The sequence below is a fragment of the Sinocyclocheilus rhinocerous genome, unplaced genomic scaffold (genome assembly GCF_001515625.1).
Source record: "Sinocyclocheilus rhinocerous isolate Xijiao unplaced genomic scaffold, SAMN03320098_v1.1 scaffold885, whole genome shotgun sequence".
NCBI classification, from domain to species: Eukaryota; Metazoa; Chordata; class Actinopteri; order Cypriniformes; family Cyprinidae; genus Sinocyclocheilus; species Sinocyclocheilus rhinocerous.
In genome coordinates, this window is record NW_015630040.1 from 321,167 (window position 1) to 336,047 (window position 14,881).

General features: G+C 35.9%; 1 protein-coding gene across 4 annotated transcripts in view; it reads right to left on the reverse strand.

Annotated features, from left to right (window-relative positions):
• The window catches only part of LOC107739853 (glycosaminoglycan xylosylkinase-like), a 35,660-nt gene that overhangs the window by 9,553 nt on the left and 11,226 nt on the right, over positions 1–14,881 (reverse strand). For all 4 annotated transcript variants that reach the window (XM_016552065.1, XM_016552066.1, XM_016552064.1 and 1 more), the window contains exons 5-6: positions 12,153–12,262; positions 9,616–9,787 (exon numbers count right to left, since the gene is read on the reverse strand). In XM_016552065.1, the coding sequence (XP_016407551.1) occupies positions 9,616–9,787; positions 12,153–12,262 (282 nt within the window). The remainder of the gene's footprint in view (positions 1–9,615; positions 9,788–12,152; positions 12,263–14,881) is intronic.

Consider the following 14,881-nt stretch of genomic DNA (forward strand, 5'->3'; position numbering starts at 1 on the left):
TGCAATGTACTTATTTCAGTTTTTTTTATTTTTAATAAATTTACGAAGTTGTGACAATTCTGTTTTTGCTTTGTCAGTATGGTGTATGGAGTGTAGATTGATGTGGAAAAAAAGTAATTTAAAGCAGTTTAACATAAGGCAGCAACATAACAAAATGTGAAAAAATTAATGGGGTATGAATACTTTCGCAAGCCACTGTGTATGTATATATATATATGGGTCAAAGACGAAAAAGGTTTTAAGCATAAAAACAAGTGTAATACTGCTTTAAATTGTTGTTGTTTTTCCCAATTTTTTTTTTTAAAGTTTTGTTTAATTTGATTTAATTGCAATTTTGTTTTTGTTTTTCCGAGCAAAAAATAAATATACATTTTTCCCTGATTTACAGAAGACACCCACTAAAATGTTATTCAGTGTAACATTCTTGTCAGGCATATTTACAACATTTTTTACTCATTTAAAACAATAAAATTTAATATGCTCCCTTATTCTTTTATATATTTTTAATATGTACAAGTCAGAATAAGCATGTTTGAATTTTTACATAAATATTGTGTTACACTGAATGACAATGTAACATTATTTCAACCAAATTTGAACATTTTATTCTCCAAAAACTTTAAAAGTAGACACTTTACATACATTTAATGTGTTTTCTATGGACATATAATCACTTTTGTAAATTTCTTGTGATGCGGACATCTTAACGTCTTTGACACACACACACACACACATATATATATATATATATATATAGAGAGAGAGAGAGAGAGAGAGAGAGATAATATATTGAAATAAATTAGGTTAACTATTTCAAGTGGGTTACCAACGGGTACGTTTAGGGTTAGGAGTTGGTTTGGACAATAATTAAGTGTATACAATTAAACAACTACATAATTCCTTAAAAATAATAATATACAGAATTTAAAAGCAAGTGCTATAAAATAGTATGGACTGCTAATACATACATACATACAAAAAAAAAAATAATAATAATAAAAAAACAAACAAACAAACAAAAAACTATAGGGTCCTAGAAATGCGGTCCTGAAACTGCAGCCTCTGGTATTGCAGGAATACCCTACTCCAATAAAACAGGCTTATTAAAAATGCACATTCATTCTCTGCCAGCAGGAGGTGCTTTTGGAACGGCAGAAATATAACTGTTTCCCCGGTAACAGCAGAACACAAATCAGCGCAGCACCGGACTTTGAAACATGCAGCGCTCATATTTATTCAGTGAAATCACAGCCTTTTGAAGTTGAATCGTCACATTAAGCTATATCGCAAATCTGGTCCTTCTAAATTAAAGTCCTTCTACATGAGAGTATTCAAACTAAAACTGTGATGTACTTTTAGAGCATCTTTCTGGTGTGTCTATGAAGCGGCTGCAAGACACAAGGCCTCAACATGAAAAGTGAGTCTTACTGTTTTTCTGTTACAACTATTACACCTAAAGTTACACATTACAAGTTAAAGATGTCGTAGAAACACTGTTTTCTTCATATGTGTCTCTAAACACGACTTCAGTAAAGAAATCACATTTATTTTAAGCGAAAGGTGGGATGATTCCAACCATTTTATTCAGTCATTGTGTTTTAGGCATCCGCCTTTTAGGTTTGATCTAGGAAGCAGGTACAACAGCGACTGCGCGTTGTCATGTTTGTCTTAATAATCTGTTCTTCTTCTTTAAGAAAACATGCAGTAAGCAGTTTTTGCCCCTCGTCAGCAGAATATCTAAATTGTTTAACATCTCTTAATTTTTCACAATGGTAAATGTTTGTTTAGCTTAAATAGTAGTTTTTAGTCTGTTACAAAGGTGTCAGGCATGAAACTTGCATGCATTTTTAAATAATTATGATAGAGTTACAGGTTCCGGGTAGTTGGGTGCCTGTAAGCGGTGAAATCAACACTACCAGTAAATGTGACAGAGACAAGAGTGTTACTCAAACAGCCCTCTGCGTTCTTTTAATAAAACATTGCATTGAATGTCACTAAGACAAATTCTGTAACAGCGTTCATAAATATGTTGAAATGAATATAAACATACAAATCTTTATAGTGACAATAAGTAAATAAAATATAGCCTAACAACACATACACAAATGCTTGTTCTAACTCTTTTACACACCAGACGGAAAAGTACACCTAAAATTACTAGATATCTTGACTTTATCCACGTGTTTAACGGAGCTACTGTTCTAGGCCTCGTCACACCATTGTGAGATGTAAACCATAACGTTTTTCATTGCGTTACACTATGAAACAAGAACAATTTTTCAATTTTGCTTGTTTTTTGTGTTCACCATTCTTATCGTAGTTTCACATCTAATTGTAATTGTTAGGCATGCGTTTGTTTTCCTTACACTTTGTTTCCTAGATTTTGCTGTCATGTTAGCGGGCTCTTGGTGCTCTTGGCTTTCTTTGTTCATTTGCTTGATTTAATTAAACATTGCTTTAAACCGTTGTCTTCACTCTAAACATTTATGTTACATTATCCTAGTTGATATACTCGGGGGTAGCGTTCTGAAATCATGCAAGATAATTTCTTAATGCTTTTCAGAATAGTTTTCTATTCTGTCTACTTGTTTTCTTTTTATTACAAAAAAGAAAAAGAAAAAACTTGCTACGTGTACTGCGTTAGACTATCCAGGACTCGTCACAACCAATGTTCCTTCTAATTTTTTTTTTCTTGCTGAGCAAAAAATTTCCCTATTGGGCGGACATTTCGGCCACCTGAGCAAAAATATTCTTTATACCAGGCCTGTCCAGCACACACTTTTACAGTGCTGTGTTACTTACCAAGAAATTCTATCTAAAAATAATTAAAAAAAATCTCACGCAGAGGACTTCAATTCTTTATAATATAATAATAATATTAAAGAACTAATATTTTCAATACATATTTTCTAAAAATGTGAACGTGAATTCTTTTACAGTTATCTAAACATCCCCATGTAGTAGAGTTTGCACACTACTGTAAATGTCTCGGAGCTTTGTTACCGTTCTGTGCTCATCATCCGCTATTTCCACCACTTAATCAAGCCACTCTTCTTTAAGCATGCTGACGTTTTATTTCACATGTCACTGCGTTGGCTCTCGTGTTGAGCTATTTAGTCTGCAACCATTTCAGTATTCGATTTCTACAGCGACGGATTTGGCGCACATCATTCTCTTTCTATGAAACCTATAAACCGCATTTACCGGTTCTTTCTCTATAGCGACACCAATTCTATAGTGGTTTGTCTGAGCATTGCAATTATTTCTCACTTAACTAGACTTCAATCTCATGGCTTTCCCAACATATTTTTGCTTATGTCCTGTGCGCGGCATATTATTTCTTCTGCGCGGTCACGACGAATGAAGTGAACAGCTTAGAGGGAACATTGGTCACAACGCTTATATACTGTAGCAAGTGATTTGATTGCTTCTAACGTACTCATTTGTAAGTCGCTTTGGATAAAAGCGTCTGCTAAATGACTAAATCTAAATGTTTTACCGCCTAAATAAAAAAAGACATTTTTATGAACTCAGAGAAAAGAATAACGAGTTAAGTGATTCAACCTTTTATTTTGAGCACACACTATATATTGTTGAATATACATTCATACATTGAAGTAAAAAAAAACAACAATAGTAATGACATTACAGGTGGTAATGCAAGCCAGTAGGGCTGTGCGATATTGAAAAAAAATGCGATATGCGATACCTTGTTAAAAAATGTGATATTCGATATGCGATATGATATTGCTTAAAGTGTGTAAAATCAATTTAAATTATATTAAAAAATATTTAAAAATGAAAATTATATAACCAATTTGTTTCACATTCTTTCTTGGAAAAGAAAGAATCACTACAACTTCTGAAAGTGACCAGCAGTGTTTTAGCAGTACATAAAAAGTAATGTCACAAATCAGAAAATGTCATTTTAACATCAGTGTGAACATACAAAAAAAAATTAATGACACTAATTTTATATCATTGTAACTTTGCTTTCCACTCATATAATGGCAGTCAATGGGCTCCACGGCTTTGAGAGTAAAAAAAAACATATACCGACAAAACCAAATTAAACCCTGCGGCTCGTGACGATACATTGTGGTCTTAAGACACGAAACGATCGGTCTGTGCAAGAAACTGAACAGTATTTATATAATTTTTTACCTCTGATCCACCACAATGTCCAACTGTCCTGAGCGCGTTCACAACATCCAATGAGTGATGTATACTAGGGCTGTGCGATATTGAAGAAAAATGCGATATGCGATACCTTGTTAAAAAATGTGATATTCGATATGCGATATGATATTGCTTAAAGTGTGTAAAATCAATTTAAATTATATTAAAAAATATTTAAAAATGAAAATTATATAACCAATTTGTTTCACATTCTTTCTTGGAATCGAGACGGGTACTATTGACATAATTGTGTGTGTATGTGTCTGTTCAAACATGAGGAGGAGATGCGAAAGACGAATCAACTCGGTGTTTGCGCACCGTCTGAAACGCGTCTCTCTGTGTGTGCGCACGCTTTGCACGTGTGCGGCAGAACTGAAGAGACGCTGCGCGAGATGGGGCTTGTGTGCGCGCACTTGGTGTGAGTCAGACAGCAAGACGAGATGGCAAAGAGTTGTTTTTCTTGCACTTAACTCTTTTTAACATCAAGCAATTCTCTGCTATATGCGTCGAACTAAAACTTTGACCTTTTGCAACGTTTTGATTTAAGTAGCCTATTATTAAAATGATTCAGATATCGCACGCCCTTGCGATATGCATATTGCGATATTAACATTTGCGATATTTCGATAATTTCGATATATCGTGCAGCCCTAGTGGGTAGATATGTTTAAAGATAAATTTAGCCACTTATTAGCAATCACCTTTTTTAAAACACATAAAAGCCAAAAAAAAAAAAAAAAAAAAAAAAAAAAAAAAGGGGGGATTTTATAATGATTGTTATAGAATAAAACATAAATGATCTTGAGCTTGTGTTAACCACAGACCTTATTTCAGGCATTTAACCAAAAATCTATTCAAAAACCCAGTGACTTTGTGACAATGGAACCATAAATGTCAACTCAAATTTCCAGGTTTTAGGACTCATTCCTGCAGCACTCTGTAAGGACATATTTTGTGCAAACGGATAACTAATGCATTCAATACCTGTATTTGCAGAACTGAAAGAATTTCTGAGAACTTCAGACCAAAATAATTCATGTGTTATTACATTTTAAATAGTAGTCACAATATGTGCTGATTAGTAATAGCCAAACTAGACTCATGTTTCATTAAGTGGCTGCAAAAACCAAAAGTTTCCAGTAAAGTGACAGAGAAAGAGACGATAAGGTTAATGACCTGTAAAAAGGTTTCATGCATTTTTTACACATCTGCAGCATGTAGTGGCACTAAACAGAGGAAATGCCCTCAATATACTCCAAGAGCTCTTCAATCAGGGTCAAAAATGAACACTTGCCAAGCACCAAACATCTAAAACTGTTTCAATACTCTATTTTTCACATTATTGATAACACAGCTGCGCTTTCTCTCTACCTCTTCTGACAGCGAGTTCATGCACACCGCAGTGTAATGAGAACCATTTATAAACCTATTGTCCAGCTAAATACACATTTAATAACATATTTTTTTTACTCCAAACTCACTTCATAATATCAGCCGAGTGTTTGAAATAACTTTCTTTTGTGATCTGATTTGGCTTATCATAGAATGAAGCCGAAAATATTTTATAGTAGCTGGATGTCAATTTTCGATCGTTTTCATGATCGATCGTCATTTAATTTAACGATCAATTAATCGATTAATCGTTAACCTTAATGTTGCAAAATGCGTCTACTGCAGCAGCACACAGTCACCGTGCTGCATTTGCATGACAGGATGTGTAAAAGCCACTCACACACAAAAAAACCCCCGCTTTCTCACCCGAATTAAAGGAGTTTTAGTCTGAATAAAATGCTAGTGGCAGGATTGTAAAATGAATAAGTGTGATTATTATGATTATTTGATCAAATGAGGAGAGCGCGCCGTACGTTTGAGATCATTTTACTTTGTTGACCGTTTCCTATCCCGACACGGAGACCGCTGAACGCGCCTCTTTAAATGGTTTCGTGGTGCTCGTTGTTGTATTTTAAAAAACAATTGCAATGTTTTCAACTGACATTATGGCATTTAAAATAAAATGATCCCAAACGTAACTGTGGCGCGTGTGGCTGTGCTGCGCAGTCAGTGAACCGCTTCCATCGGCGCTGCTGCAGCAAAACACACTGTTGCTCATATGAAAAATTATTATGTGAGTATTATGACCAGTACTTAAAGGGGTCATATGATGCGATTTCATTTTTTCCTTTCTCTTTAGAGTGTTACAAGCTCTTGGTGCATAAAGAAGATCTGTAAAGTTGCAAAGACTAAAGTCTCAAATCCAAAGAGATATTCTTTATAAAAGTTAAGAGTTAGCCACACCTACCTAAAACGGCTCGTTCGAACACGCCCCCACATATCTACCTCACTATGTGGGAAGATATGCATAACGCCGCCCAAATGTTCACACAAAGAAAGAAGGCATAACTTTTATGCTTGCGTGCATACGAGGACGAGCAAGCGCGGGTTTGGCTAGATGCATTTGGAGGTTATTACTCACGTCTCATTCGGCACAAATCCAAATGTTTCCATATTCTCAATGTATTTGAATGTTAAACTATTATTTATAATGTAAACTAGGCTTGTACTTTACACGCATTCGCATATAGACGGAAAAGATCATCCTCTTCACATGAGTAGAAACGTCCTTAACAGCAGAGTGGACCGGTATACTACGGTCTATTTAAACTGACCAGTGTAACCTTTTATATGTTTGGTTGACTGTATTTTATTTTGATAATGAACAGACTGCGATGTAAATATGAATTGTGTAGTGTAGTGATATCGCGAGAACAAGGGGTGGGAACGAGAGAGCGATCATGTAGTTGAGAGTGTGTTAATAAAGTTGAGATAACAACGATACAGACTGGTTATTGAGACAAACAACACAACAGCTAGAATATGTGGGGTGTGCGCTAGGCGCCGGCGTGATCGAACAGCTGAAACATAAAAAAACTCAATTTTTGGAGTAAGATATAATCCGCAAAAGTGTTTACTTTTATTTTTGCACACTCACAATAAAAACAGAAGATTTGTGCTTTGTAAAATAAAGCAAACAAACAGAATGTGCGTTGTCATCCTGTCCTTTCCGTGAACTTGTTTATGGAGCGCCACACTTCTGTTTTAAATCTGTTAGCTTAATTATTTAAGTCAGATATATTTCACTTTTTTTTTATGAGAACAAAGTGTTATTTTTATTTTAGGCCTATTAATTACATAGGCTATACATTTTTCTTAAAGCATCCCATTTTGTTTCAGGGCTTGAAAACCTTGTGCACTATAGTTAGGTCCATGCAGAAACTGAAGAACTTTGTGTTGTTTCTATTTTAATGTACTTTTATTAAAGTTATTAAAATTAAGTTTAAATCACATTAAAAGCTTAATTTGTACATTATGGATGAATGATGATGCATACCGTCACAGTCACTCACAGGTCTTTTACGCATTAGCCGCATGCAGCCCAAAATTAAATAGCTTAATCGACCATCGATAGCTTTAATCGATTGCATCTCTTATCGACAATTAATCGATCATCGATTAATCTTTGACATCCCTATTTTATAGCATTCTATACTCTAATACATTCCATGTTGGTTAGCATTGCATTATAAATAGACTTTATTCTTATGAATATAGACTATATTATTATGAAATTACCTAAGATGTCTAGAACAACACAGATAAACCATATATTGTCGCAGTTGTGTTTATTGTCTTCATGTTTAATCAGTTAAGGAGTTTCGATACAGCGATAGCTTGATGCCTTTGTCCATATTATAGATTTCCTACAAAGTCATAAATTATATTACTTTCGTGAGGCATATTTGAAGTTTCCGCACGAGGGCTCACTATTTCGGGTAAAAATAGAAAAAAAAAAAACGCTTCTCTCTAAAGAAACTGCCAGTAAACACATGCAAATTCATAAGTTTTTCTCCACCTCAAGAAGTTTTCATTAATGTAAAAATATACCTCATTGTCATGTTCTAGCCTTATTGCAATTATCCTCAATAGAAATCTAAAATTTTATGCCCTTAAAGTTGTGGCAGTTTTTCCCTATTTTTTAAGGTATTGTATCGAAGATAGAAATTGCAGTATCATGACAACACTCTTCTGAAGAATGTTGGTAACCAATCAGTTGCCGGAAGCCACTGACTTATTGAATATCTTTAATAAAGAATACCTTCTTTTGTATTCAACAGAAGAAACTCATACAGGTTTGGGCCAACTTGAGGGTGAGAAAATAATGACAATTTTCATTTTTGCGTAAATGTCCTTTTAAGGCCCGTTCACACCAAGAACGATAACAATATTAGCATGCATTTTTTGTCTTTTGTTTTTGTCCTCTGCCACTTTAAATGCTCAAGCTCTTTAAAGTTGGGTGGATTCTGACTGGCTGTCAATATACTGCTCATCAGCTAGAAAATAAAAATGTTCTGAAAGTGATGCTAATGTTACTGTGTGTAACATTAGCATCACATATTTCTCTGTGTTGTCATCATTATAGCTGGAGTGTGGACTTCACTATTCTATTAGAATTGGAACTACTATTACAATCATATAATTATAGTTACTGTCCTTGGTGTGAACAGACCTTTGGGGTTCACTCCTTTCTCAATTTCCCAAAAAATAAATAAATAAAATAAAATAAAATTGGATAATTCAGACATTTCCTACTGCCTTGACAGAATGAACAGTTTTCCCCAAATTTCCCAGACTCCCATTACTCTTTTGATTTTTTTTTTATCATTACATTAATGAGACTGTAACCATTCTGTAGACCTGGACAATGTAGTAACCTCATGGTTTTTGCAAAAATAATAAATCAATCAATCAATCCAGAACTACAAGTATGTTATTCAGGTTAACAATGTTTACTTCTAATTAATGGGTTTGGCTATTTCAGCAATTACTAAGGTACAAGCCAAACAGACTTCCTTCTGAGAGGACCTTTTTCTTTTGGCTGTTTTTTTCTTCACATTTTACATAACTTATTTCACTTGTGCATTACATTTATGTAAAAAAAAAATCTCCTTCTCAAAACTATAAACACAACCAAAAGAGGTGTTAGTTTTGGTTTTGTGCTTATAGGTTTGGGGGGAAATTAAGCCTCATTTCAGGAAATGTGTCTTAGGTTGTGGGAAAACTTGTAACCAAAAACCTACAGTCTTTATTGAATTTCAGTGCTCTGTACTGTGCTTACATTTTAATCAGCAGCTTCTGTGCCACCAAGCATGTGAAAGATCTGAAATTATATTCTGAATGCTGGACCATCCCATTCTTGACTAAGTGAAAGTCCCCGTTGACCAATAGTTACTCACACACAGATCAGCCCAACCACAATCTCAGTCTGAAACTGCGCTGATGCCAAATATAGCAATGTGTACCTGTACACTCATTCTAGTCAAAGCATGAAAAATAGCTGTCAAAGTGAGAAAACCAGTGAGAGAGAGAGAGTTACAATACCTGGCGAGTTTGCCTTCTCGGTATGTCCGTCCCCATGGGTGTCTGTGTTTCTGTAAGGGCCAGACGTCAGGGAGCCACAGGGTAACCGATCCCTCCATCACATCCCCCTCTGCACACGCAGGCTCAGTCTCACGACAGTAATAACACTTCCCATAGAAACATGTATTATTTCCTACAAGAAAAGAGACATTATCATCACTTAACTATTATTAAAATGATGTCTGGAAGGAACTGTGCTTCATGAAAGGATTATTTTGAAGAGACGACAGTTGGTTATGAATCTTTTTATGCTGCAGAACAGCACAGGCCCACAGGCCATCTGAACTCAAAAATACTACTTGACTGATGCAATACTGTTCAACAATACAGATGTAGCACATTAAGAGTAATTTTTCACAAAGTGGAACAGGAGGGATGGAAACAGTTTATTCATTGGGGTTTACTTCCCTAAAGCCCCGTTCACATCATTGACATGAAGCAACTTTATGCTAATACAGCAAGTGTGCCTTACAGGTCCTGAAAAGTGAAGCCAAAACATTTTTATCGCCCCCTGGTGGCTGGCGGCAGTATATGTAATCAACCCCGCCGCTCCATGGAACATGGAATGGAACATGAGCCAAATAAAACAAATAAATAAATAAATATTACACTTCAAATATTGTTTTTCCAAAGATGGTTTCCATCATTTTAGGTCGTTCTTATCATGCCGATGTATGTTCAATTGTTTGTTTTTCTAGTAAGTTTGCTTTCAGGTATTTTGATGTTACGATTGTAAGCTTGTGATTGGGTCTGTGGGCGGGACTTTGATACCGTGGCTCTAGCTCATGATCACAACTGTGCAGACTTGGGCTCCAAATGATGCCTTTGGCAAAGTTGACAGCGGCTATACTTGGGACATTTTGACTTCATTTTTCTACAGTGGAAAGGAGTGTCGTCCATCTTTTTTTTTTTTTACAGTCTATGAAATGAAGAGTGACTTTCGGGAGAGACAACCAATAGTCGTGAAGACTGTGTCACCGAGGGCCCTCATCAACTGTCTTGAATGCAGGAAAGACAAGAGAACTTCTGGAGCAATTTCACTGTTCTATAATAATTGTCTAAAAACATACATACAAATACTGATACTTCTTATTGATTAAATGATCAGAGATGCAAAAAGGTAAGGGGTAAAAATGGTGAGAAGTTGGACACTGCATGCATAGAGAAAACCAGGGGGGTCTGGGGCATGCTCTGCACTGAGATTTGAAAGATATTTGCTTCACATGCAGAGCTTGGACTGGGACAAAAAAACAAATATCAGCCCTGGCTTTCTTGGTCCAAGCAGCCCACCACTACTATCATAATCGGTCCAGTTGGACTCCACCCATATATACACATTGTCATTCAAAATACACACACACATTAACAGTGTGTGTGTGTGTGTATTCCTACTGACCAGTGTACTCACTTGCTCTTGACTTACTCTTAATAGTCAGTCAAAATTATGACTGTTTGAGGAAACCAGTATCTACAAAAACTAGGCATGATCTAGGCAGATTCTGATTGGCAATTTTTTACAAGCAAACGGGCCAATTCTGATACCGATTGCTGATTTTTTTTCTTTAAGTAACAGACAAGAAAGAATGAAAGACTACATGAAGAAAATGTGTATTTGCTCTATTACAGGCTTAACTGGCCTTAAAAAAAATATCTGTAGCCATTTGAAATTTGATGCAACCACTGCTTTTAAATCACATTCCAAAAAAAGATGCAACATACATGTAGCATGAGCTTTTATTTTTTATTTAAATTAAATTGTATAATTTCAAGATTTAAGGCAAACAGAATGGTCTGACTTAAGCTAAAAATTGAAATTATGTTAAAAATGCAAATTCACTCTCTGCCAGTTGATGGCGCTTATGGAACAGCTGCAATATAGCCTTTCCTTGGATACCGCTGTAAAGAAAGCAGCACTGTGCTTAATAAACATTACTTTAATATGCATTAAACGCAGGTCAAATGAAAAGAAAATGCCATCGGAATTTTTTTGAAAACAGTCAGTTCCCCTCAGAGATGCATTCATGTAAACCTCTACTCTCAATTCAATATTTTGACTTTTCTTTGAATTTTTTGAGCATCGCGAATAGTGAGCTTGCTCTGTCTGGTACAGTATTTTCTCTGGTAGAACTTCTATTCTCTCACTTTATCTTTTATAGTAAGCAGGCTATTGAAGACAATATTGGCTGATTAGACTGCAATGCTAAGCTAAACTGCAAACTGTTTGCCCCATAGTATGTATATGTATACATATCTTTTAAAGAAAAAAGTAAAGAAAACGCTGGACTTATTGAAACAACCAATTCTTTATTTACCCTCGTAAGATCACAATTTGTTCAGCTCTGCTGTGTGGAAAAAATAATAATAACACGATCAGCCCGACCAGATGTTTGTCAGGTGGTCTCTTGTCTAAGTGGGCAGTTTTGGCCTAGAAAAGGAAAAGGGCGGGATCATCTCAACAGACAGAAAGCATAATAGAAGAATGACAGGGTGAAACTGACCGTGCATCAGGAAAGTGCCCAGCAGTTGATCTGTAGCTACTGGCTTAATCTCTGTACGCAGATTCATAAACCTCCCCACCACCAGGGGCGCTCTTCTAAAACCCAGGATCCTGCAGGAAGAGATTGAGAAGCTCATGACACATCAATACACAGTTGGTTATCAACACAGGTATGAATGGCAATTAATATCGACAGATTTTCTGAGCACAACATGAGAGCCCTGCACGGGGGTGGATACTGTGGGTGCCTGTTGGGTAAACCGCTAATATTTGATGTAATGGCTGGAATAATATTTACGTTGTCATTTGCGGTGCGGGTTGGGAATCAATAGGCACGTGTGGACTGTAGACCTGAGCCAAGACTATTTTGACTCAATTCGGTACACACTGATAGGCAGGCTGCTTTCAAACGGTTTCGTGCTTATTTGTGTTCACGCACTGTAGTCTGAAGACTGCATTAAACATTGTAGCCAATTGCACTGCAACTGAAATGACTGACATCTTGATTATAAAGGGAGCGCTCTTTGCTTGCTTTCTGTATATAATCTATTCACAATGCAAATAAAAGTTTTATTTTTCATGCTACTATGAGGACCATACACTGCAGTTTCATGAGAAACAACCGCATTTAAAATGCAGAGTGAATCTGCTAAAATATTGTTCTGAGAGTCACCCTCCGATGACTGACATAGTGATAGCCATAGCAACGGATGGGGCAATCTAATATGTCAAAATAGATCTGCATTAAGTCTTGCAGTGTAAATATTATTATTAAACTTAAGTCGCCTCTATGTCTGTGATTACACCATGTCTAAGATAATAGGCACAATGTGCAGTAGTTATTTTAGTCAACCGGTCTATGTCAAACGGGTCGAATAACCGGTCGGGTGTTCTGTTAAGTATAGCGGGTGCGAGTGTACCAAACAGGACCAGTGAAGGACACTGTGCTGCATGTGCTAGTGTTTTGATGACATAATGAATCATACACTGATCAAGATTACGATTAGGAATTTTCAGTGAACTAATTGTGCACAGTCAACTAGAGCAGGGGTTTTTGAACTTGGGTCGGGGACCACCAGTGGTCTGCGAGAGTTCATAGAAAAGTTCAAGGGGAAGAAAAAAAAAAAAAAATATATATATATATATTACATTTGTTTTATTATTAATTAATTTATTTTTTTTAAATAAAAGTTGAAAATTGTTATTCTTTTTTTAGGATTCTTTAATGAATAGAAAATTCAAGAAAAAAGCACACATATTTTTTTTAGTTTATATAGCTGCCTATATTTTGTGAAGTAATATATTTGGGGGTCTGCATCAAAACGTTTGAATCCCCCAACAGAAGCATTTAGAACTGCATTTAGGTTTACTGCTGCTGTAAAACTGTAAAGTTTATTAAAAAAAAAAAACTGTAAAGTTTTTTAGTACTCTAAACAATCCGCAGACATGTCAGCTGTGTCCATGCATGCAGAAGTCAATCAAACCTGCATGCATTTTTTTTTTTTTGAGGAACACAACAGGGCTTCAATTTCAAATCTGTTCCTCTCACAAAGCTATTGCATTGCTTCAGAGGTCTTAGAATATAGGGCACCAATCCACAGAGACTACTTTTATGATACTCCAACCAAAGGTGTTTGTTTTCTCATTTTTGGAGCTTAGAACCTATGTTGTATGGAAAAGAGCTGAGTGAACAACTTTCTGTGTCCCACAAAAAAATAACTGCGTATGGGTTTGGAGCGACATAAGAGTGAGTTCACAGTAGCCCATGGAAAACATCACCTGACAAAAAGCTTTAGTGAAAAGCAAAACAATGGGACTATGCAAATAGTAATGCTAATGATCAAAATCAAAGTTGACAGCCAGAATGTAGAAATCTCAAAGGCTGTTACACCAGTGTCTGACACCATGTTTACAAACACTTAACTTCAGACTGAACAGGATGGCAAACAGTCATATGAGACGTTTGTTCGAGCTTTCTAGTTTTGGCAAGTCACATCGCTTCCAATTTATTCAAAATTTGGATATCAGATCTTTTACACTGCAATCATTTACTGATGTATAAAACAGCAGTAATTCTGAAAGCGCAGCTTTTATGTTTTGAATGTGTACATGCAAAGATGCCACTGAGCGCTTCTGGGAATGTCCCAGGGGTTCACATTTATTGAAACTAACAGATTAACTTATTCTTTGTTATATGAAGGTCACATTAAAAACATCTAGGAACATTTTCTTTACTATGCCTTCATTAACTATAGGCATATAGTCCTAGTAGTTTCCTAGTTTTAAAATGCACTCTTTGTGAAAGTATTGTTAAAAAAATTCACTGAGGAAGGCCAAGTGCTGAAACATTTGATGATCCATTTGTGCTTTTAGTACAATAAAAACCTAAAAAATATTGATGAGTTTAGAAGTGAGTGCAGGGCTCTACAGTGCGACCATTTCAGTCGCATTTGCGACTGGAAACTACTGCGTGTGACTATGAAAAAATATTTAGGAGCACCAGTGCGACTGACCCGATCAGCATGCGTGTTTGCACTGAGGGAGCTTCAAAGGTTCTAACGTAGCCTACGTGTTTCTGCAGCGTTGAGTAATGCATCACAGACGTATCCTCTCATTATAACAAAGTGTTGACAGGGTGTAAATAAGATATTAATTGTTGAGTGTAGGGAGTTTCGTCGATTATAATGGAGTTTTGTGAGATCGCGATGAACTAAGATGAGTGACAGCTTT